General features: G+C 44.5%; 1 protein-coding gene across 4 annotated transcripts in view; it reads left to right on the top strand.

The window, feature by feature from the left end:
- The window catches only part of SSH2 (slingshot protein phosphatase 2), a 710,072-nt gene that overhangs the window by 633,438 nt on the left and 50,835 nt on the right, over positions 1-25,799 (top strand). For 3 of the 4 annotated variants that reach the window (XM_086955081.1, XM_086955083.1, XM_086955084.1), the window contains 3 exons: positions 5,263-5,327; positions 18,140-18,261; positions 25,147-25,215. In XM_086955081.1, the coding sequence (XP_086811207.1) occupies positions 5,263-5,327; positions 18,140-18,261; positions 25,147-25,215 (256 nt within the window). The remainder of the gene's footprint in view (positions 1-5,262; positions 5,328-18,139; positions 18,262-25,146; positions 25,216-25,799) is intronic. The other variant, XM_086955082.1, reaches the window with a different exon arrangement.

Below are 25,799 nucleotides of genomic sequence, written 5' to 3'. Positions count from 1 at the left end.
ATGCATTACGTCAACAAGCAGGGAGGCACAAGATCGCCACTGCTTTCACAGGAAGCCCAAATACTGTGGGAATGGGCGATAGCGCAGAACATCACACTCGTAGCAGAACACCTTCCAGGAGTATGCAACACGAAGGCGGATACGCTAAGCCGCCTGAGAGCAGTCTCGCACGAGTGGGAATTGGAGGACGCAGTGATCAAGGACATCTTCTCCCGTTGGGGGACCCCAGCGATCGACCTGTTTGCAACACCGGGGAACAAGAAATGCCGGTGTTACGCAAGCAGGGAACACCATCGAGGGTCACTGGGGAATGCCCTTTCGATGTCCTGGTCAGGCGCGTTTGTTTACGCCTTTCCGCCATTTCCCCTAATTCCTCGAGTCCTCAAGAAACTCAAGATGGACAGGTGCAGGATGATACTAATATCGCCTGCCTGGGCTCGCCAGTTTTGGTACACGGAGTTGCTTCTCCTATCAGAGACACCACCCATTCATCTGCAACCCAAACTGACACTTCTGTCTATGTACAACGGCCAAGTTCTTCACCCGAACCCGAGCTCGCTTCAGTTGGCGGCTTGGCTCCTGAATACAGAGAGTTTAAGGATTTAAACATCCCGGAAGAATGCAGGACCATCTTGGCACAGGCACGAGCCCCTAGCACTAATAAGACATATAGAGCGAAATGGAAGAGGTTCCATTTGTGGTGTCAGAGGGAAAAAGTACATCCTTTCTCGTCAGCTCCGCATCAACTCTTACCATATATTCTTTCATTGGCACAAGCAGGTCTGGCTCATGCTTCTATCAAGGTCCACTTGGCAGCTATTTCCAGGTATAGGAGAACGAGATCGGGTCCCTCTCTATTATCAGCGAGAGTAATCAAACAATTCCTGAAAGGACTGTTTAGAGTTTTCCCGCCAGTTAGGCCCCCACCTCCGGTGTGGCACTTGAATGTGGTCCTGGCTCAGCTAATGAGACCGCCATTTGAGCCAGTGCATAAAGCGGACCTGAAGTTCCTATCATGGAAAGTGGCGCTTCTTTTGGCACTCACCTCTGCAAGGAGAGTAGGAGAGCTTCAGGCTTTAACCATCAAAGAACCCTTCTTACAGTTCAAGAATGATACAGTTATCCTGCGGATGAACCCCAAGTTCATTCCGAAGGTACCGACAGACTTTCATCTTAACGAGCCAGTGGTTTTGAAATCTTTTTTTCCTCGGCCTTCAACCCAGGCTGAGAGGACACTTCATTCTCTGGACGTTCAGAGATGTTTGAAATTTTATCTACAACGCACAGCTGGATTTCGAAAAACACCCCAACTGTTTGTGGCTTTCGGAGCCCCAAGGAAAGGATTTCCTTTGTCAAAACAAGGGATATCTAGATGGATAACTAGTGCGATCCGGTTCTGCCACCAGGCGGCAGGCAAACCTTTACAAGGACAGGTGAAGGCACATTCCACAAGGTCGGTCTCAGCATCAGCGGCACTGTTTGCTGGAGTATCCATAAAGGACATTTGCAGAGCAGCCACCTGGAGCAGTACGCACTCCTTCACGAGACATTACTGCCTGGAGGCGGCTGCAAAGGAGGATTCGGCTGTAGGACAGGCAGTCCTGAGAAATCTCTTCCAATAAGAGGTGAGCTTTCCTCTCTTCCCTCCTCCTGTTTTTTCAAACATTTCGTTTATTATGCTTTGTACTGCTTTATAGTTGTTATAATCTGTGATGTCAGTAGCGTATAATGATTCTATGCTGTACACGAAATGTTTGAGGTATGCTAACTGCTATCTACTCTGATACAAGCAATGGGAATCTATGAAAGTTCCAATACTGGAGTAAGAAACAAGTTACTTACCTGTAACTTTAGTTCTCCAGTATTGGTAACTTTCATAGATTCCCATGCGCCCACCCGCCTCCCCTGGGAAAGCTCACTTTAGGGCTAGGTGATTATGTGGCAAAGCAACGGCTACGAAAATCTGAGGCTCTGAGCTTTCTCAGGAAGGTTCTACAGGGTGAGGCTGATCTGATTGGTTGCTGAGGGGACTTTGGGTCCTTTTACATAATGACAGCAATAGGCTGCAAAAGATAATGAGGCCTAGGCCTAATTTTTTACCTTTTTTACACCTATTATGGTGTATTTATCTATATATATATATATATTTATTATTACCGAGGCTCCCATTCCGACGACGGGGAATGATACAAGCAATGGGAATCTATGAAAGTTACCAATACTGGAGAACTAAAGTTACAGGTAAGTAACTTGTTTCATCTGCCCCCGGCCCTAGCTTTTTTAAATCTCAGCACTTTCACAAGACAAGCCGTTGCAGATCTAAGTGCTCTGGTTGGGGTATACCAGGCAAACATGGCTTGCAAAGAGCTGGGCCCAAGTCCATGCAGGGCTTTGAAAACGAGACAGAGGGATTTAAAGGATACTCGCTGCTTTAACAGGACCCAGTGAAGTTCAGCCATCGCCGCTGTGGCCGAGGACCTTCGAGACCAGTCAAGGGCCAGTTTAGCAGCAGCGGACTGAACTCTTTGAAGTCTGTCTAACAGCAGGCCTGGAGACTCAAGTAACAGCGCCTTACAATAATCAAGGCGACTTAAGATAGTACACCTGACTATTAATGCCCGGGCCTGTAAGGGAAGCAGTGGTAAGATGGCACGCACAGTTCTCAGACTAGCCAAGTGACCAGGTTTGGTAGCCCAGAAATCTTTCACAGGGGCGTAGGCACTGCAGAATAACTGGCCTTGATGCTGCAGACAGAAAGCTGGATGTTATTAGGTCAGTTCTAAGCTTGGCCCACACCATGGAGTGCATAGCCATGATTGTCGTGTGGGGCTGTTCACTTCATTGGTAGTACTATTTCGAAGACACTGCATTGTGCAGAATATTAGGAGTACCCGTTGATGTAGTATTAGTAGAGCTGAAGGCAGCGTCATTAGTATCTGTTATGGACTGAAGAACCACTGCAATGCCAGTTTAACACCCAAATATAGCAGAAAGCAACAGAAAGGGAACCAGTCTAACGTTTCAAAGGGCCTTCCACTGCGTGGCACGTGTTGCTGCAATTGTAGTAATTTTTGAACCGCTTGAGCTAGAAACAATTTTTTTTGGTTAAAACCTGCAGATCATGCGACGGATGATGGATTATGTGGCAAATCTATAATTATGGAGAAATCGCTGCGGCATCACAATCGCCTAGTTTCACTGGCCCTGGTTATGGAATACTAAATATTTTGAGAAAAATATTTTCAGTTCTTCATTTGAAAATTAGTTGACACTGAATTCTATGAAAGTGATCTTACATATTGTGGGTCCTAATGTTTATGCGTTGGTTAGAAGTCGTACTTTTTTATCCACCTGCCAGATAGGACACTTCGCACTGTCCTGGATCCTAGGTGACAAGAGGGTATAGAATCAGCAGGGCATAAAAGGGTCTGGGAATGATCTGGGAGGCGGTGGGTTCAATCCAATGACGTACATACTGGGAAGAAGATGCCACTCCAACTCATTGCTGAGGGTTGAAGTGTTAAGACACTGATAGTGGAGTACTTACTATGTGGAGTGGCTGTTCTCTGCTGTTGGTGCAGATGAGGTGTCTTCTTCATGAGCGAGTATTTCTGTCACACTCCTTTGCCACTTGTATACAGGGGGACAAAGGGTGGGGAAGAGGGATTTAGCTTCAGTCCCTAGCCCATCATTCCTCGGCTTGGGAGCAGCATTATAGAGACTGAGCATTCAGGTATAGGCTGTCCTTTTGCTCTCAGATCTTCTTGTTGATCATGCCAGATAGCTGAGCAGACTATTGCAAGGTCCTGGAGAAATTTTCTGGGAAGGTGATTAAGAGCATCTTGGTGCACACCCCACGGTGTCCTAACTAGAAAGGCTACCAGGTTTCATAATTTAAAAATATCACATTTCAAAGCCTCGTTATATACATCGTTTGCACTAAAAGGGTCAACATGCTGAGACTAAAATTCATTTTTCGCTTTTAAATGTCTTGGTCAAGAGTTTGAGTCTTTTCACAGGCAAACTAGACTGGGCGGTCCTAGTGTCAAGTTTTACGTATTCAGTTAGGGAGCCTGGGCATTCCTTGATGAAGCAAAATAAGATGAGGCTAAGACATTATTTTTGTGACTCGTGGTCATATACACAAGTAGTTACATGCCAATTTAGGGCACATCTAGGCTCCATACAAAAGAGCAGGTCAATTACAGACAGACATACCCATCACTCTACAGTGATTTCATGTCCCCATTATTCACAGGCTCATCTCGTGGTGACCTGCACCAGGCTGCGGAGGTTATTTGTTGGATTTTAACTGGGGTTAGGAAGTGATGGCATCACACCAGTGCGCAGAAGATTATTCTTTATGCCTAAAACCGATTGTTCAAATTTAATGAATAGACTTGACTTAGAGTTTCATAGAGTAACGTACATATAGTTTCTCACTCATCCTTACCTTTTCAAAGACACTGCGGAAAAACTTTCAAGCACAGGACAGTTTATACTATGATGGCAGTAACTAGATGTGTGTTCCTTCTGAAGGGTTGTAGATTTAATGGCAGTAGTAATAGTTAGATCTTCAATTAGTATTGGCAACATCAACAGTTGTTAAGTCACTACACACATTGCACTGGTAATAGAACATGTATCAATATTACGCAAGTGTAAGAACTTCTTGTAGCGGTTGAGGTTCTTGCAATAGTAGCTGGACCAGTTTTAAACAAATTGTGTACATAGCCTTAGAAGGAATTACTGTCATACTAGCGCCAGTTGTAGTAGTATGAGCTGGGAGAGTGGTGACCGTAATAGTGATAATCCTATTTAGAATAGTAGTAGAGCCAATCATAGTTATGGTTAATAGTAGTCCTAGATTGGCCCATGAAAATTAGTAATAACAGAAGTAGCAGTAGTTTCTGCTTGCATGTTATTACTGTTAGTGTAGCACTTCATTGAGTAATAGTCTAGGGTACTAGTAGCTCTAAAGGCAGTGTCATTGGCATTGGTGACGGGGGCTTCTGTACCTTGAAATGCGAAAACCTTGTTGATCGAACTCTGTTTTGAGCAATATGTTGCATGTTACATATCCGGTAGTACATTAATTTGTACTCAGTAAAATAACAGTTTGTGAATGATGTTCATAGTTCTCAAATTTTGGAGTGTTATTTCACGGATGTCTACATTTAGTAGTACCTTCGTTCCTAAGAAATGCAAATGCTTGCGAGTCGACTTCCTTGACACCCGGTTCTGCTGGTTTTGTTTTTTCAGGGGATCTACAGCAGCACCTACAGGCAATGTTCACTCTTCTCCGCCCAGAGGACAACATCAGGCTGGTGAGTTTCTCTTTTCTCTAGGCTTCTCTTTGTAGCAGGATTTCTTGAATCTGGTTCAGGCATTTGCTAGCCTGCACTCTACGTGATATTGGATTCCGAGAATGGCCATTCTGTTGAACTGGGTTCTGTAGGGAATCGTTGCTTCTTTTCTCCCAAGACCTTTTTGAGTATTTAGCACAGGGGAAGGAGACATTCCCAAAATAGTAAAAATAGAAATGCTATGTTTTTGTTAGGTTATGTTTACAGAGTGCTTGTTTCTGTACTGTTTGCCACTGTGCCATTTACTAGAGTGGGCAATAAGCATGGAAGGGGTAGGCTACAACTTGTGCTATGCGACAGGCTGCAAAGTGGAGTTGCGCTATTTTGTCTAAATGATCAAGCAATCTCTAACGCAAATAATCTGCTGCAAGTGCCATTACAAACTGGTGCAATGAGTCATCATGTACATTTCAGGGTCCTATAGATTTCAGAAAACAATAAGTTAGACATTTTGTATGGTGAAAATCCCTGAGTAGGGGTTGAATTTGAGGTACGAGTTATGCGCTGTAACAGCTTGGTGCCTCCATAGTGCCTGGGGTGAGAGGGTTTGGTGTCGCAGTGACTACTTGCTGAATGACGGATCAGCAGTAGCTTGGTGTGCCATTTCGCGACAGACAAAAGACTGGTCCCAGGGGAATGAAACTAGGGCGAGGCACAGAAGAAGCCATTGTCCACATGGAATGAGATGAAACGGAGATGAGTGATTGAGAAGATGTCTCGTCCCAAGGTATGGAAAACTGCAAATATAGCCTTGTTCCGTGTCGACTCATTGGGCGTAGTGTCAACCCTTCGTGTTCAGGTCTAAATTGAAAATGTTCATTAAATTGCTATAATTTTAGTGGAATGTGAATGGACACAGTAGCACCATGTAGCACCGTTCTTACTGGTTTCAAATCCCCTTGCCTTTCTTCCTTTCAGGGTTGATTAAATTATTTAATTCAAGTGTCGGACATTTGGTGCACACCCTTTCAACTTCACAGACTGACTTCCCTCTGACCACCACATCGACCAGACCTTTACTTGAACCACAACCTGTACCTTGGTTGGCTCGCCTCCAACACCCAAATTGGCCAAGACGTGACTATACTAGGAAATGTGTCCAGTCGAATTAACTGCATTAATCCAAGTAATGGTACTGGTCAATGGTTATGGTTAATGGAATGCGGATTGTAGCATACATGCTAAACAAATGTTTTTCTGGTCTGCCTTGTTTGAGTGGTCCATATAATATTGTATTTTATTATTCTTTTTGTGTCATAATTTTTTATTGGAGTTCAAAGATAGGCAATACCTGGGGTTGTGTAATCCTTGTATAAATGCACATCTTTAATTTCTGTATAATCTGACACACTCGGTAGCTGTTTTGTAAAGTAAAGCCATCAGAACTCAACTATTATGTTATCACAATCGAGTGCTGAGGTCACAATAGCTGCTGCCAGAGCCAGCAGCTGAGGTGAAAGGCAAGGCAGGGAAGGTCACGGATCATTATTGAAGCAGCAGTTTAAAGCAATAGAAACAGAACATCGCTTTTCTTTCTTCTGCTCTATTTAATATACATTGACGAGCAGAGAGAATGATCATTTTTTGCACTCCTTCTTTCTGCACTTTGATACACACTCTGAGCTACTGCAGCTTTTTTTAACTGACTTTTATTAAACTGTTTCTAATATCTGTTTGCAAGAAACATCTAACAGGTTTTTGATGTGTTTAATATTGTACTAGAGGTTTTATTTTTACTCTTCATGTTTGCAAACATGCTCGCTCTTTCATATGCAAGCGCTACGCACAAAGGTTTTAAATGGTTTATGAGAAAGGTGATGATGTGACAATGTATTATAAGGGGTAAATTACCCCAGACGTATGTGATAAGGATATTGCAAGTCACCTCTGAGTTCAATAACATTCTAAAGGAGCTTGGCCTTCAACCTCGTTTCTCTGTATGGTTATGGAACTCCTCAGTGACTTGCAATAGCCTTATAATGTTTGGCTGCTTTCTCATTGATTGCCTTGTGCAAGGTAGTAGGTAATCAAGAGGTAGGGAGGAGGATAGAGGGTCCATTCATTACCCCAGTTACAGTTAAACAATCATCAAAAGGAATGGACACTTGTAACTACTTAACCGTTGGTTAAGATGGAGCACTCTCATAAACGCGGTGTTAAACGTGCGGTATATATCTTTCTTCCGCCCCACACTCGCGTTAGGGCATTTATCATTGAGTACTCCAAAGACGTGCTATATGCCAAGCCTCACCCAGAGGCAACCTCTGGCGCAAGTAGCAGTGTCCAGAGATAAAAGCGGGGGCACCCAAAAAAATGTAAAAAACTAATACTGCACCAGTGGAAGTATTTAATGAAAAAGGTGAAGTACTGTTATTAAAAAAAAAGGGGGTTTGCGGTATCACTAGAGGTCGAGTTAATGGATCTCACTATACCTTGGTATCTACATAGTCAACATGTTTCTGCTCCATATCGCCCAGCCGGGTCTACGGAGCATTCGTCAGGACAGAACAATACAAATAACAAAGAGGTTACTTACACAATTTGTGTAGTAATATTATTTCAAATTGTTGCTTTTATCGAAATTCTATAAGAAGAAAGCAGAAAACATTTTTTGGTAAGGGTGCAAGTATAGCACTATCACAGATTCTCAACATTGGAGAGTTTACAAAAGTACATATTGTGTATATGGGCAGAACAGGGATCACATCATGCGGACAAGCGTGTATGAGGCTTCACTAATGAATGACTATGTCTGTCTAGGATAGGTGTGGTATTTATAAGACAGAGAAATTAGTAACTCGTGTTAATTATTTTATATATAGCGGGACTTATCTGGCAGAGTCGCAAAGAGCCAAAGCCTCGCTCAGGAACAAAAAGATGTTCAGGCAATTTGCGCGAGTGATTTAATCAATATTTCACAAATTAGAAAAAACAAATTATGCTGGTAGGTATCAGTGCATGATTATAGCCGGGGGACAGGTTAAAACCATGTGTATAGCTACACCGGAATCGGGTGGACATCTCGGTTGTTTCCAGAGAAGTCTTCTCTCTAAAGAGTCTAAAAATCGTACCTCTAGAAGCAAAGGTTTAGGACTTCAACAGGCGGCAAAAGGACTCTCTGGTCCCAGACTGAAGTGGGAAGGAAATAAAACAAGCTGATGTAAAGTTTTCGTCTTACCCAGTTGTGTGGAACGCTAGCTAAAATGATCGTCCGCCATTCTTACCAGCACGTGGGAAGTTCCCGGGACTTGTGCTGTCTCTGCCCCTGGATGTTAGGAGCTCATTTCCTGTTGCTGTTATGTTGGTGAAGCAAAGCTAGAAAAAGGACTACAAAATGCGATGTTAAATATCGGGGAGTAATGTTAAAACTCCGGATAAGGGAACATTTGATGTTTTGGCATCATAGCGAGATGTTCTACATTCGCCTGCTTCGTTATAATAAAAAGAGTGATGATGTGACAATGTATTATAAGGGGTAAATTACCCCAGACGTATGTGATAAGGATATTGCAAGTCACCTCTGAGTTCAATAACATTCTAAAGGAGCTTGGCCTTCAACCTCGTTTCTCTGTATGGTTATGGAACTCCTCAGTGACTTGCAATAGCCTTATAATGTTTGGCTGCTTTCTCATTGATTGCCTTGTGCAGGTAGTAGCCTTCCCCCTTTAGTTTAGCTGCCTCGGCCTCATGAATCACAATGCTCAGTCTGGTTTAAACCCCATTTTTAGAAAGTCTCATCTGAAATTCAAAGGAAAGCTGATGAGGACTTCTAGACTGCTAAGGGTGTAGCCAGACAACACATGGGGTCTTTAACAGACCAACAAAATGGTGGGATAGTTTCTGACTACATCCAGAGCACTTGTGGCTGAACAAATGTATTCAGAAAAGCGAGGAATGCATGCTCATACGAGGTCAGTGTCGAAATAATCAGAGGCCTTATTGTGCGGTTTATTTTGGAAAAATCTGAACACTGAATAATACAGTGGTGCTAGACCCTCAAGGGGTGTTTTGTTTCAGATTTTTTCAATTCTGAAAAGTGACCCTTTTGATTAGGCCTGAGGTGAAAGGTTTGAAGTCTCTTGTGTAGTCAGTTTGCTATTAAGGCAATTTTTCTATTGATAAATTGTGTATATTTACTCCTGAGTACTAGGTGCATCCAATAACTTTTTTGTACTCTATTTTGCCGAGATTATCTGTTTGGACCTAAACTGTTCTTTTCTGCTTTTACTGCCTTACATGTTGTCTTCGCCCAATGCTCAATTCTGATAACCCAGGTCTAGTGATCTAAGTTTTTGAAATACTTGATTTGTCCGCTGCTACCTGGCTCGCCTCTTGGTTTTGTGTAATAGACGTTACATGTTTTTGTGGCAACTCCAAGAAAGAGACCCCATCTTTTCAAGAATGATACATGGACCAGGTCCTCCCTGACCGGCCATGGCCGTGTTTTCCTTGAACACTGACACTTGAGAAGCATGTGCCATCACATGAGTTTTTGTTGGTAACCATGCCCTTGGGTGATCTGGAACTGTGATAAGCGTCATGGATAGTTGCATTAGCAGCAGCATGAGATGAGCTTCGTTGAGAGTTTTCTTATTTAATTTTCATCAAACAGAAGGTGAATTGAACTTGACACTTGCCATAAGTTGAAGCCATCTGAATCCAGGTTTACCGGCTTTGGTCATTGGACTCCCTTCTTGATGACGGCAGAGACTCCGCCTGTTTCGTAGAAAGACCTCGCTCTGCCTGGTATCTCATATGATCCCACTTGGAACACCTGGCTGCAGCGGCGGCCGGCACGGATCGGAGGGAGGGGGAGAGGACTCTGGGTAAGCGGGAGTCAAAAAATAAAATTAAAAATAAAATACTTACCTTCTCGCAGCATCTCTCTTCTGAAGCCCCTCGCTCGGCCTGAACAGGAAGCGCCCCCTGGCTCCCAGTCAGCCAATTACAACGCTGCTAGTAGTGATTTGTCTGGTTGCGGTGGTTCAGCACTAAGACGCTAACTGGGGGCCTGGGCATGTTCTCCACGCAGGCTGTTATGTAGTCTCCATGGAGAACATGGGAAGTGTGCATGAATGGTCAGTCATTGTGCACTTAGGGGGGTGCTACCACTTCTCCTCTGCCCTGTGAGCAGAGCAGCCCTGCCCCACAAAACATGATTATCATTTTATTTTCCCTTTATTTCACTGCTAAAAAGCAGTGGTGCGACCTCGCCACGGCTTTGCAGTACCTGGTCGTCTTCCTCCTTCGGGAAGGCGTCTCCTAAAGTGCTTCCTGCACTCCTTTGGTACCCAGGTCTCTGAACTTGTGAAATAACTCGGCCCCACTTGGATGAAAACCAGGCTTTCGGGACTCAGAAGACGCTCTTTGTTTGGGGCTAAACACCTGCTTTTTAAGACCATTAATGCAAGCGTGGCCAGGGGAGCGACGCTCGCCAGATACATTTGCAGAGACGGTCCTGTAATGGGGTAGGGCTGCCGTGTACCCAGAAGCAATTTCACGTAAGTGGTTTCTTACGTCTTGGGATAAGAGAATTGTATGTGATGTTATCGCCGGCCCGCCGGTGATTGCGCCACGGTCTGCTGCTCCCGGCCGGCCGCTGGCTGGCTGCACGGCGGTCCGGCTCCTCGATGTTATCCCTTTGCACAGTGTCTCTTGTCAGCCGCACTGCTTTCTTTATATGCGCGAGCACGCCAGGTACCGCACAGAATACATCGAAGCCAAGGCCCCCTGAGCCAGATTCCTGCAGACCTTTGAGCCCGGGCCGGCCGCAGAGGTTTACAATTACCGTGGGGTGTTTAGGGAAAGCGTCGTTTCAGCGGCCGGGTCTTGGATTTCTTCTTCCTGCTTTGCGAGTCCCAGGTGGCCCAGCCTCTTTCGGGCGAGCGAGGTCTGCCCAACGCCCCTCTTGATCCCTTCATACAGCTGAAGCTGCAGTAGGGTCAAACTGCGAAACCCGACTTTGGCATCGAGATATCGTGATCTATCAATGTCACTCTTATCTGGAGTTTGCAAACCTCCGTCTGCGAGGAGTGGAGGCAGGCGCTGCGTTGAGCGGTTCAAGAGCATTCCTCTTGCTCAACAGTGCAGAGCCCGAGGTTCTTCCAAGTTTTCGACTCTCTTTCGACATGTTTTTCACAAGGAATCAGTACATGATACCGCGATCTTCTTAAATGTGTGTTAATCGTGATTATCGATAAAGTGATCGCAAGTACATATAACATGATGAGCAAAGATGCCTGAGAGTCCTGGGAACGGGGCAGATGTGCAAAAAGGCCGTGTACTTGGGTTTAAGAACTACGCCTCCATGAAGTTGTAACTCTTAGAGCTGGCTTTGTCCGCTTTACTAGCGCAGTGATGTTATACTGCTTGATTTCTTATCAACGTCGCATCAGTTGGTGTTGCTTGACCTACCTTTCCCAGTGCCTCGCAGAGTCTATCTTCACTATGCCTTATGCAATGGTGTTATCACCCTTTAACTCTCTTGAGATGTTTACCTGGGCTTTATCATCCATCTCCCAGTGTTATGTGGGCAGGTGGGTCATATTGTGAGCCAAGTCTTCAAGATGTTCTGTGCATTATTGGCATTTATTAATTGCAGAGTTTGCCCTTGGTATGGCTTTGCAGCGTTTTCTATGTGACCTTCCAGATATTTCACATGTTTGCTTTGCGCAGGCAGACGGGAATCTGATTCTGATTTTGAGCTTGCTTGATCAGTCATGTGCGAAGGTATGTTCATATGTTAGATGAATGCATCCACTTCAGTGAGACGTGTGCGCTGCTACTATGACTTCCAGAAATTAGATCAAATGATACCATTTTCTGCAGCCTGCATTGGCTTCCACTTGGACCATTTTAATATTTTCAATGAGTTGGAGACAAAGTAACCTAGTTCAGCTCTTGGCTCGGGTAGGCCAGTGCAAGAATAGAATGTGTGCCTCAGACACAATTCTATCAAAAGAACAGCATGATTCCCTTCATTTGCAACCTCGCAAGACAGTTCGATTGCCTTGCTGCCTGCTATTTGTTCCAACCCGACCTTGACCTCAAATGCATTTTGGAACATCTGCTAGTTTTGAACCAAAGCACCTGCTTTTATACGAAGGGAATACATTGACTGCAGGTTACGACCAAGTGGCCCATGTAGTGTACCTCCTGCAGTGGTAGCGACTATTTCGCTGCTAGCTTTTCCTTTGCTCTTATTCTATGAACCGATCTACCAGTCGGAGTTGATCCTTCTGCCAATGGGGCTTCCTCAGTAGGACACTAGATGTATCCTCTAGATTTGGGCACAGTACTTCAGATTGGGCTCAGAGGAGTGGGTAGACTATTCAGGATGAGCCCTCACCAAACACCATATCCTATAATGATAATGTAAATCCCCATCCCATTTTTAGGTCTGGCTTGACAAGACATATGTCTCCCGATTTTGATGTGATCCGCAGAATAAACGCTTTTAGAATGCTTGAGAGGGGGCGGTTCACCCACATTTTTGAATCTCCTTGACTACAGCATTCGATGGGGCGGGCAGACGTTGTGTGTATCCACTGAAAAAGAGGGCCTGCGGTGCCCTTTTTATCACATGGGAAAGCTTAAGCTAACTGTAGCAGAACTGAACTGGTTATGTAGAAAAACGAAGGATCAAGGCTATAAGTCTGATCTGCTTACTATGAAAAGTTGCACCAAAGGCAGTAGGCCTGGCATATTTAGAGTGAAAACCATAAGTTAATACAATAGACATTTAAGAGAGGATTGTTATTATACTCTGTTAAAGGTTGTCAACTTGTATTTTATCACATGGAATCGCACACATCATATTAGCCCCATCTCTGCAGCGATACTTTCGCCGCGGTGCGGGGATGAATTTAGGGGGCATAACCCCTTGTGTGCTCAGGACGGCCCCCGGCCATCCTACGTCACGCTGGGCGTGTGCGCGCAGGACGGCCGGGGGCCGTCTGAACTCCGCCCACTAATTAATTCCCCAGCGCAGGCACGGAATTCGAGCCGCGCTGGGGAATCTGCGGCGTTCCGACAGCCCACGGCCGTCCTGAGCACACGCCCAGCGTGACGTAGGACGGTCGGGGGCCGTCCTGAGCACGCAAGGAGTTAAGCAAGGGTTTTGGTGTTCGTTATCATGTTTTACACACCTTGTGGTAGATTTGCAATGTTATAATACTGGTTAAACTTTCTTATGAGGGGGCTGTGCATATTTTAACTAGCGATAACTTTGTGCGTGTTTTCAATTATTTTATGACTGCATGCCTCATAGGAAAGCTATGCCTAATAAAATAAGCCTGAGCTGATGATGGTGACATGGCAATGTAGAATGCTATTGGCTAGTTTGGCCCATTGGAAAAAGGTTATTCACATGCCATATGTCTGATCAGTTTATTCTGAAAAGTTATGACAAAGGCATTAGGGCTCACTTTTTTAGTTAGAAAAATATTTGTTAAATTCAGTAGACCTTAAAGGGTGCAAAGTGATTACTCTGTATTAAAACCCACAGATAGCTATTTTGTTACATGGAATCTCACAGCTTACCATAGTATGTAAGGTTTTAGGTGTTAGCTGCCCTCAGAACAAATCCTTGGGTGTGAAGATTTGCATTATGATGATCCTTGTAATGCCCCCTTTGCAGGGTTTACATATTATTTTGCCAAATGTAACATTCTAGGTTTTTGTATATTTTATCACTGTATGCCTTATGGTTGGCAGCTTATGTACAATCTGTAGATTTGAGTTGGTTATAGTGATGCAACAATGATGAAGGAAATTGGCTTGATCAGTTTATTGGGAAAAGTTATGCTAGGTGCCATGGGTCTGATAATTTAACTATCAAAGTTACAACATGAATAAACGATGTATTATGAAAAGATTATATGGATGTTTACTCCACTGTGTCATAGCCTTTAGACAGAAATCTAAGAGACCTGGAACCCCACTGGTTACCTTGTCAGGCAAGAGTTTGGGTGTCGGTTACCCCCTACCAAAAACACTGGGGTAGAAGATTTGAATTATGAATAGATCCTTGTAAAGATCCTTGAGGGTTTAATTGTCAAGCAGCTATATATATATATATATATATATATATATATATATATATATATATAATCTCAAACTCTCTACTGCCATTGTTCTTCTCTGTTGTAGTGCCATTCACATTCTGCCCATGACAGAATGGAGCAATGGCTCTACTGATCATATCTAAACATTTGTCTGAACATTAGTGTGCTTTAGCGCCAAAGCTAGTGGACCGGGCCTTTTATTTTTTCCACTTTCTCCATTTGTAGATCACCTTTTCATTCCTTTGCTTCTCTTTTTTATTTTGTTCTAGGGGCTTCCTGAAGCTTTCTGTTTAGTGCTTCTAGACTGCTCGCTTGCTGCTCATTTCATTTGTAGTGTCCAGCCATCCTGCAATGGTGCTAACCATGGTTTATTATTGTCTTACCGTTCCAAAATGGCCATGTTTCGAAGCATTATTTTGGCCATGTTGGATAGGTGAAACGTAAATGCACAGTACCATTTCAACATTTTGCAATGTTGTTGTAATAGTGCATCATTGTTTTGACACACCAAAATGGCCATGCCATTGTTTTTACATGTGAATACTGTGTTAGGAATGTAAAATAATGATGTGGTATGTACAGTACCATCCAAAACATCTTCCTGTTGCTATGTTTAATTTTTATTGCAAGCATATGCCCGCCTCCATCAGGCTGCATGGTATTTTTTTCTTCTTTCCCTCTTTTAATTTATCTTGTGTATGTTTGGATTTGTGTGTTTTTATTTTGGATGGGTAAGTGGATGAATGCAATGATTGAGCCAATGGATGGATACATAGATTCATGTGTCCAAGGATGAGTGTCAGAGTGCCCCTACATATGCCTAATTTTAGCAGTGCCTAAAAAGGGCACCTTTGTTTATAAAACAGACTTGTTGGTATTGCCAACATTTGCCCGAAAGTTGTACTTCTCCCTATGTGGCAATCAGCACCGAGTGTAGGGTAACAAATTTGAGTTGCTCCTTCAGCAAATTCTGTTAGTTTGTGTCGGCCGTATTGCCACAGCCTCAAAAGACAGTCTCTGTCGCTGGAAGCCTTTAAGCATTGTCCGGTAAAATGATTTGTTCAGCTTCTGATAGGCTGTACGAGGGAGCTATTTTCTTTCTTTACTTGCAGGGCTAGAACTAACAAGTGGAGATGATTCTCTTTTTAACTTTTGTAACCTAGAAGTGACATTTCATCTGTAATCTGTTTGTGCAGTCCCTGAAACCTGTTTTCGCCCTTGCTTCAACTCCAAGGTCTCAGTATAAATGGCCTCTCTTAATTACTGCTACTAAAATTGGTTTAGGGAAGTCAATTAGATTACTGTAATCTTAAATCCACCAGACAGACCACAGTGGTGGAGTTAGCGGAAGCCGCAGAGGCATGTGCATAACGCGTCTCTGGGCTGCAAGGTTTGGAACCCTTTCCGTTGCTATTTGACTCTTTCTACTGTTTAAGCGGTTGAGGTTCCTGTGCTATTTCTTGTGGAAGGCTCCCCTGCTGAGCACAGGGTCTATGCAGACCGGTAACATGTCAGGTAGCCGGGAATACTGACAGATTAGTAGTAGTCCGGGTGGATTTGGCTCCGGAGCCTCTTTGTCCGTCCGGTCTACCTGGTCAGAACATGTTGATGAGATAGCTCAGCGCTCATGTCTTTTCTTGCAGTTTGTAAAGCCATTCCAATATCCCAGGATTAACAAGATCTCTCAATATCTCATTGTGTGGTGTGCTGTTACTCAAGGCATCCACCACCAGTGAGTGATGAGAACACCTGCCATTCACACCTACACAGGAGAGGTGAGGAAGACCTGCTAACCAACCTGTTACAATAGTTGAATACTTGAACTGCAAAGGGAGGAAGGCAGGAGGAATTGGACAGTTCTGAGAAGACTGACACTTCTCTCATCCCCCAGCGCAGGGGCGTGATTGGATGGACAGGTCTCGTAGCAGTACTCTCCCTCAGATCGTTGGGATGTTGTGGTTAGCAGGCTTATCCTTTGGCACACCTGCCACTAAATTTGGTCTGAAGGGCACCACGAAGGAATGGAAAATAAATGTCTCTCTTTTTTAAAATAACCAGATCATGTGGAAAGCGCACTGTCTGTCCAAACTATTGTACCCATCAACATTTCACCTAGCAGTGAGTAGTGTCAAGTCAAGTCAAATAACTTTATTCGGTTATTCGTAGTAACAACCATAAAAGCATATTTCATTAAACATACATTAACACATACAGTCAAAAAGATTTTTTTTAAAAGCAACATAGAACAAGAAAGTCACAAGCAGAATGTACTATAAAAATATAAATTATTATTATTAGCTAAGAATATATCTATCAGTAGCACTGTTACCCCTCCAGTGAGTAGTGTCACTAAGTGGAGACAATGGCACCGGTATACCCTCAGAGGGCAATGAAAAAGAATTTACACCATTCGTGACATGCCCTAACGCATTTTTAGAATGCAGCATGCCACAATAAATATTTATGCAAGCAAGGTGCAGTGCCACTTTTTATACACATCAACGTTATTACTTGGCATTCTTGTAACATAAATATTTCAGAAGACCCACTGCAACATAAACCAATCATTCTCCCCCCAGAAAAAGCACTAGAAAACTCTGCATTTCTGAATGTTTAAATTTAGAAAATAGATTAAACTACATCAGTTGCCTATATCTTATTGCCTCACCTACTCCCTTGTACAAGCAAGCATGGGAAATTCTCACTCTCTGTGCCAGAAAAATACTTCCTTTTTATGAACAAATTAGCGAGGACCTTTGGCTCACTCTGGCTTTTGAAACTTGAGAGACTCTTTAAAGGAAGGTCGTATAACCGATCACAAAAATGAATTGTGTTTCTGTGTGTTAAGACTGTGCTTTAGTGCTGCCAGCGCCTTACTTACCTGTTCTCTGTGTTAGGGTAGCTTGCATGCAATGTTGTCCTCTATGCTTGCTTTGTGTATGAGGGAACCTTGCATTGTTGTTTGTTATATTATACCTGCTAGGTTTGTGATGCATGGTAAAATCTTTATATACAAAGCCTAAAACTATTGGATCTAACAATGCTTGCAGGCAGTTCGGAAGCTTTAATGTTGTATGTTGTACTGTGGAAGCGGTTGGACAAGGTTGTAGCTTGTGCTGTAATTAGCTGCCTCAGATGCTCAGATCTAAGTCCAGAGCCGTGCTGGCAGGTATGATCTGGTGTCAGCCATTCCAGCCACGTTTCTTTATTCAAGCCTCAGACATAAGCACCCTATACAGCAGATCAGTAATAATGCTTGTAATGGACTCTGGGAGAAGGAGGGTGGTGCTGTCGTCTTTCCTCCAGTTCCTGCTTCCTCTTCACCAGGCTTTTAGCATCCATGAGACTCCTCTGGCATTGGGGATAGTGTCATTTTGTTGCGTCCACCTTCTTGTTACTTCATTTGTAAAGGGTTTGTTTGTTTGGTTGGATAGTAGTATAAAAGTCTTGTAATGCATGCCTCCCCCTATCTGCCTGAGTGCTTCGCTATAAACCCCCCTCTTTCTCGCTCATGCACATCTCCCCTTCTCCGCATGCAGTGAAAGCCTGCTTTGCACAGTGCACCACTGCACTGATGCCATAGCCACCCTATGTTTACAGCTCTGGGTTGTTGTGAGCAGAAGAGCTCGCCTTGTGCCAGATGCAGGGATCTAAGGACATTTATCAAGCTTTACTTACGTTGCTAACATCCATTTTCTCTCATTCCAGGCTGTGCGGTTGGAAAGTTCCTATCAGAACCGCACCCGATACATGGTGGTGGTCTCAACCAATGGCCGGCAAGACACCGAAGAGAGCCTGGTGCTGGGGATGGACTTTGCCTTCAATGACAGGTACATGGACTGGACACACCTGAGGCCTTCGTTTTTCATACTGCTGCAGAAAAGCGGTGCCAGCCTAATGTCTTGCTGTGCCTGATGTCTAGGGCATGCTGTCAAGACCTGGTGGGTAGACTGGGCAAGATGTCGCCCTGTGATGCGAGGCAGGTAGCTCCAGGCACACTTTTCTTGTGTACAGTAGGCGCTATTGGCCTAGAGTGCCCTTCCTTCTGATGCGCACGGGTCCTCACTAACGTGCAGCCACATTAAGTTCAGTCATTTCAAGCAGAAGCTCAAAATAATTCCTTAAAGATGGCGCGGAAGAAACAAAACGCTGTCCGACATCTCTAAATTGCAGTTTTTTTAAGGTTACTGAAGATCAAAATTGTTCCCTCGTTCAAAAACAGTGCAAGTCCGAGGGAAGAAGCCCTTTAGCCGTTTATAGCTACCATCAGAGAGCATCGATATTAATAGTCCATCTTCAGATTGCTGTAAGAAATATTTGCATGTCCGCTTTGAAATCCCTCCTATGAAAGTTGCCTTGTTTACTTCTGCGGGCGTCCCTGGCTCCAGCTAGTGCTTTGGAAGAAGTTCACAAGTTCACACTGTCTCTTGGACCACGTCGATTGTCCTGCCCCGACCACCCCTTGCCAAGCCCGCCCCCAAACTGCCTCAAAAATAGAGCTGGCTCGGACTCGAAGTTCAGCTGATGTCCCGTGAGATGCGGGGCACAGCTGGAGGCCCACCGTCCTCCTGTCACATGACTAGGCCGTTCTCAAGGACACTTCTGCCTGTTCATCGGTTTCATTGCTAGACTCTCAGTAATAGTTTCACTGTATCCTGCCTGTGTTGTGACGGGCTGGAGAGTTGATGGGCGTGGAGAGAACACAAAGGGTTTCATAGGAACAAGACACAAGCAGGACCTACTAAGTCAGTAGGCAGCTGTGATTGGGTGGTACTTGGGTTAATATAATATTTTATCAATCTAATTTTGAGGCCTTCAGTGTGAGAGGAGAGGGTTTATGCATGGATTTTTAGAGTCATTGGGCACCACCGACAATTATTTACAAATCAATCAATAAGGGAATTGTAAGCACGCTACTCACCTGTGAGGGTCTCAAGGCGCTGGAGGGTAGGGGGGTGTAAGTCAGCTCCGTTCAGTTGAGGAGCCAGGTCTTGAGCGTCACCTGTTCTGGCTCTGTGGATGCGCGGGATTTCGGCGAGGGCGACTGATTGGAGGTTTCTCTTGGGTATGTGGAGGGAGATTCTCTTGTTGAAGTATTGGGGTCCGCTGTTGTGGATGCATTTGTAGGCATGGGTGAGTATCTCAAAAGTGACTCTCTTCTCAATGGGCAGCCAGTTGAGGTTACGTAGGTGTTTGGTGTGTTCGTGTCTAGAAATGTCGAGGACGAGTCTGGCTGTGGTGTTCTGTATGGTCTGGAGCTTGCAGCCAGTTGAGGTTACGTAGGTGTTTGGTGTGTTCTTGTCTAGAAATGTCGAGGACGAGTCTGGCTGTGGTGTTCTGTATGGTCTGGAGCTTGCGGAGCAGAGACTTGTTGATCCCGGAGTAGAGGGCGTTGCAGTAGTCCGGTCTGCTGGTTATTAATACGTGGGTGACGACCTTCCCTGATTCGGGGGGGATCCACTTGTAGGTCTTTCGGAGGATTCGGAGGGTGTTGAAGCAACTGGAGGCAACGGCATTGACCTGTCGGGTCATGGAGAGGGAGGAGTCTAGTATGATGCTGAGGTTTCGGTCTTGGTTTGTGGGTGTGAGTGTGGAGGTGGCTACCGAGAGCAGTAGGCCACCAGGTGTTGTCCCATGCCGAGGGGGAGGGTCCAAGGGGGAGTACACCTGTCTTTTCCGAGTTGAGCTTCAGGCAGTTTTGTCTGAAGCTCAACCAATATTTTATTATGTAGTTTGAAGATTATCAAAGTCAATCTAGGGCAGTGTTTTTTTTCAGAAGCACATTTGTCATCTCTTAAAAGCTAGGCCTTAGAAGTGCTCTCTTATTCGTTCAACAACTGAGCATAGTGGTGATGTAAAATGAGCGTGTCTGAGTATTTCCACTAACATAATGTGTATTTTGTAAAGCGCATGTTCACCCAGACTGGTATATTGGCACTGAATAACAGATGTTTATTGTTACCCAACTCAATGGTACTCATTTCATCAACATCAGAAGGATGAAAGGCTGAGTGTAGTCGACGGGATTTAAACCTGTGATCATGAAGTCGAACACTGGCCCCTACAGTGGACGCACAAGATCCGGCTCTCGCCTGTTGACCGTGAACTCTTCTGCTCCCATCACCATGTCTTCATATGTTGTGACCGTTACAGGACAGAATCTGTGACTAAAGCCTTCATTGGGGCGAAAGGACAGCTGCATGACACAAATTATGTTTCATGTTATTTTCACGATTGAACGGTGTCTTAAGTTGCACATTAGAAGGGTTTAATTTCAATGCAACGTTTCGAAATCACTGTAAAGTGGAGTCCCCAGGAAATATTTAAACCATTCCATGGCAGTGGCTTTGTCAGGTTCATGGGCCCCCTCGCTGCTTTTTGAATTGTGAAATACAGTAATAATCGGGGTTCATTGGGCCTAGGGGCCACTGTACCCTCTGCACCAATGGAAGCTACACTCTTGTTCAAGAAAGCGTGCTGCCAAGCATGTCTTTCATGAAACGATTGCGGAGTGCATCAACAAAAGTTCATCTTCTCCCAGTTAACGCGAGGTACACATTCATTGCTTATTTGCATGCTTCCTGGTGTTTGTCTTCCTGTTTCACTCATGTGTAGATAGGCAAAGCATTGGCGCATCACGGAATCCGTGAGGTGACGGTCCAGTTCTTTCTTGTCCTGTATGTATCATGGTAAAACAATGTCTCACCACAGTGACCTGGTATCTAATACTTGGACCGCACTGGTCCTGGGCGATACCTTTCAGACCTGCATGGGTCGCGAGGCACCATAGTGTGGAGCTGCAATGTCTAGTGCCTCAGCTCCGTGCAGCCCCACTCCTCAAAACCAGAGGAACTGTATTTACCATGCAAAGGCACTACTGACATAAGAAAGGTTCTAATCTTTTGGTCTGTCCTGTTTTGTACGTCTAATGCATCAAATGTCAGTAGGGTTTTTCTTTTTTGGACTTGTTTAAACTGCAGCGCTTGTGATGTGTGCCTTTGTCACAAGCCACTCTTGCTTCCCTGTTAACACTGTGGTCTCTGCGAGGGCACTAAGAGTACACTGGTGGTGTATGGTGACTGGTGCAATATATACCACACGTCCGTCTCCTCACCAGGCTTGGGGCATTAGTGAGCATGTAAAAGACTTGTTCTAATGATCATGGCATCGAGGCAGCTCGATCCCAGTGCTGGCACGCTTCCATAAGATTCATAGCTGTAGAATATAGTTACCTTCGAGGTGATGGCATGATGGGACTGTAGATGGGGTTTTCAGACATTAGGGTACAAACCGTCGTGGTTTGGTGTGCTTTGAAGGACTTTCTGGCTGCTGGAAGAGGGCTTTCATTGACCCAAGTCTGAACTTGTTTTTGAATTTTAAATGCTGTTGTTTTAAGAACTCTCTTGCGAAATATCCCACATTCCGGTTTCCATTCATTGTACGCCATAAATATTGATCTTTATTGCTTCCACGAAATGGATCCCTCTTTGAAGACAGACAGGGAATGGTGCCATGAATTACTAGAATTAAACCTTTTATTCTATATGGGGACGTTCGGTGTCTGCTCCCAGTTCATTGAGAACCTGTAAATTCCACCCTAAGAACATAAGAGCCAAACCCCAGAATAAAATGAAATGAGCTTTCCGTCTGGCACCATTTATTCAAATGATGTATTCATCCACCTCCCACCTTTCCACTCTTTCGCCATTGCGGTCAATTAATAAGGGGAACCCTCTATTGACGATCGTTCTCCAGTTCTAAGCTCCAGGTGTGAAAGTCTCCCCCTGGTCCCTCGTGTGGTTGGAGGGCTTTGGCCTCCTGGATATGTTGGTTTCTTCCTGCGTCCAGTGGTCCAGCAGATCTTTACGCTGCGGTTAAGGATGCAGCCGTACTCCGAGCGAGGGACCTGCTTTTGCTTCTGGCTGTCTTGCTCTGAATTGACCCTCCAGCCTGCGGAGACTCGATGCTCTTTGTAGCTGCTTGGGTTACTTGGCGCAGGGCCGGTGCCAGTGGTCCCAGGCCCTCAGTGTTTATAACCGGATTTAGACATGTTGCTAGGGCCGAGTGATGAGCACTTGCTCAAGGCAGTGCTAAAAATATCATGGTCTGGTGACCGGGCCATACGTTTCCATGGACTCCACATTCAGTGGACACCAGAGGAGTGTTGCCGGTGCTCCAGCTATTCCGCGCATGCACACAGCAATGCCTGGACTCGACTCAACCCCTGCAAAGGCATGCAGTGCCCTACGTAAGATGCAAGGCTGCCGTAAGGCATTATTCATGAAGAGCAAGTCACATTTGCCACGGATTGGAGTTAACCCCACACACAAGAAGAGACCTTTATCAGCAGAGTCCATAACAAACGCCGACGTCCAGAGGAATCTTTTCTTTAGAGTTGAATGGGATCCTGCTTGGTCGCTGTATAAGGCCTGCCTGTGTAGAGTCGTTTTAACAGCTCTCGTGGTAAACCTGAAAGTGAGGTGGATCCAGGGAGTCCGTATGCAGCGGGGTCCACCTAGGTGCCATCGTGGGCGGCAGAGACGTCCGTCTCACAAACCAGAAGTGCCCCAGTCCCATCTTGGCAAGTTCATTCTGTGCCTTTTGCTGTTGAGACTCCCACGCCCAATTGTTACCGATTTGAGTGGTAAGCACTCTTTTTTTCCCCTCAAAGCAAGGGTGCCTGAAACCTACCTTTCCGAGGGTGACCATTTTTCTTCTTTTTTGAAGTACGTGGATTTCGTCCCTTGACCAGGGTGTGCAGGCGAACCCAGAGTGGACAGTTTTTGAGCAGCACGAGTTTTCTCCATTTTTTTATCTGTATGCCCAGTGTGTGCTTCTTTCTCTCACGCGTTCCTTCTTGACAACCGTGTTTCATGTTGTCTTTTAGTTTCTACTTTAGGAACGAGTTCTGAAGTCTCTGGTTTAGGCTGCACACTAGCGTCTGCAATAATGAAATCTTACTGTCTGCTTATTAAAAACATTTGAACTCCACGAAAAGATTGTTTTCAGATAACTTTCTTAGTAAGGTGTAGCACTCATTCTGCATTATCCTTTTTCTGCAGATCTACATGTGTCAGGAGATGTAAAATGTGCAGCTACAGACAAGCACTTAAAAATAATATATAATAATCAAGTCCAAAAATTCCTGATGACCAATTCTTTCCAGAGCTTAGAACATAAGGAGTGACTGTTGCGGAACACATTATATGTATCAAAACATTGAACTTCCTTATAACGCTGCATCAAAAAATCTGCTTTGTGGAAATGTTTCCATGTGTCAGTTTGAGTGGTACGCAAAATTGACAGTGGGGTTGTAGAAAATACAAAGTCTGCTAAATGACAGGCTTTTATATTGCTGAAAAGTGCACTCTGAACGACAAAGTGAATATGGTCAAAAAAAGAACTAAATATTGCTGTTAGAAATGCAATACGCTTAGGGTTGAACCCTGTAGTAATACGAGAGCCCAGTAATGCAGCTTCGGCTCTCACCCTCTTTTGTTTTGTGGGTAGCGGAGTTCACCTCTCGCCTGCCATGTGTGCACGTCTGTGCTCACCGTTGCGCTTGCTTTTCAGATGAATAGCATGGTACTCCACCATTGCTCACATGAACATCACAAGGATCAGAAATGGCAGCAGGTGGCATAGTCATGTGTGCACAGTAATATTTGCAGGTTTATCCTCGACCCCAAAAGATACAGGCAGTCTCCGATCAGTGCAAGATTCGCACGTGAAGGTCACTTTCGTTTTGACCTCATTTGGTTTTAATTGCTCACATCTGTCGGCGTTTTGTGCCCTGTTATGAGTCTGTGTTTCTCTGGTGAGAAGTGTGTAGTTCAAGTGTTGTTCCTGGGACAAAGAACAGTGGTACAAAAAAGGGAAAGCGTGAATGATTTTTTGAGTAAAATACTAGAAAGTGCTCAAACTTCCATCCAACTGGTGGGCAATACAGAAAATGTGAGTAAACCATAAATAGAAAACTTTATTTAGTCAAAATAACTACATTTTTTTCGTTGCTCATAAATCTAAGAATTTCTATATTTAAAAAAAGGTGAGCATTTCCAAAAGAAACTTTTGGTTATTTTCTTTAAAATTGTGCTGAGTAGGAAATCCAGGGGTTTTATTTTGAAGAACGCATATTTATTATGCGAGTGTGGTTATTGTTTTGGTGCCCCGATTTGTGGAGCTAAAGTGTCAGCGGGATGGGTTCCATTGACCCGCACCCGCATTCCACTGCCTTTGTATTAGGTATTCACTGTACAAATATCCAGACTTGCATATATGTGTAAGTATTTGAATTCTGCCAAAGAGGATATGCACAATCTGAAATCCCGCTTAAACCAACGTATTGATGCATCACAGTTGGGTAAAATGGAGTGTGGGGGTGTTGAACACTCATCTAGGTTGATGGCGTCTCGATGAAGCTACCAGCTACTTGTGCTTAGGCCAGCTTTTTCTGCAAATGCCCTCTTGTGCACGAATCCTTCCACCTGATTTGTCTGCACTTTGGTGCAGCTTGGCTAGCACATGCACAGCACTTCAACGTTAGACCTACTACTGGCCCGGAAGCTAGAGGGAGGAACGATCGGTTTTAGCAGGGTGTAGGGCATAGGGGACCAGAGCTGAGGAGCTTGAAAGTGAGGGTGGTTAGATAATGTCGGATGGCTTGGGTAGTGGGCGTAAATGAATCCTTACCCCCTCTCTCTTTTCTTCCACAGCAGTTCTTGCACACTGGGCATGGTGCTTCCACTCTGGAGCGACACACTCATCCATCTGGATGGCGATGGGTAAGGCTTTGTGGATAGTGCATTCTATACACTTGCACCACTGCTTACTTTGAACTGTTTACTTGTAAATTGGTCTATCGTTGCCACCTACTAGTTTTTTTTGATATTTTTTTTTTTTGCCCGCTAAGAAATGTTTCCCATTTCGCCTGCCCTCCCTCCCCCACCCACCTCAGCACCTACTAGTTGCACTATGACATTGTTCAGCACAGGATGCATGTATAGTGAGTAAGTCTGTTTTTTTATATAATGCACACCATGAGCTTAGTCGCCTCTAGGAAAATGCGCCTCGAGTTACTGTGGGGCTTTCTTCAGATTTTTGTGTTAATTGTGGACACATTACTGTGCAAGATGTTTCAGCCTTCCTACACTGCCAGCCCTGTCAAGTCGACAATCTGGGTATGGGTGACCAGAGGCATTGCAACCCTTATCCACAGTTCCCCATCTTGTGTGCCTTTCCTGGCTTCAGAGGGTGCTAGATTACTTTAACTCCTTGTTCACTCACTCCTCCTTTTAATTTCTTTGCTAAGTCTGCAATTCACCATGTTACGTTTATTTGTGTACAGAATAAAAAAATCAGTTTGGTC

This window comes from Lissotriton vulgaris, chromosome 2_1 (assembly GCF_964263255.1).
Source record: "Lissotriton vulgaris chromosome 2_1, aLisVul1.2, whole genome shotgun sequence".
Classification (NCBI taxonomy): domain Eukaryota; kingdom Metazoa; phylum Chordata; class Amphibia; order Caudata; family Salamandridae; genus Lissotriton; species Lissotriton vulgaris.
Note: the sequence above shows the minus strand (reverse complement) of the source record. Positions and strands in the feature narration are given on the sequence as shown.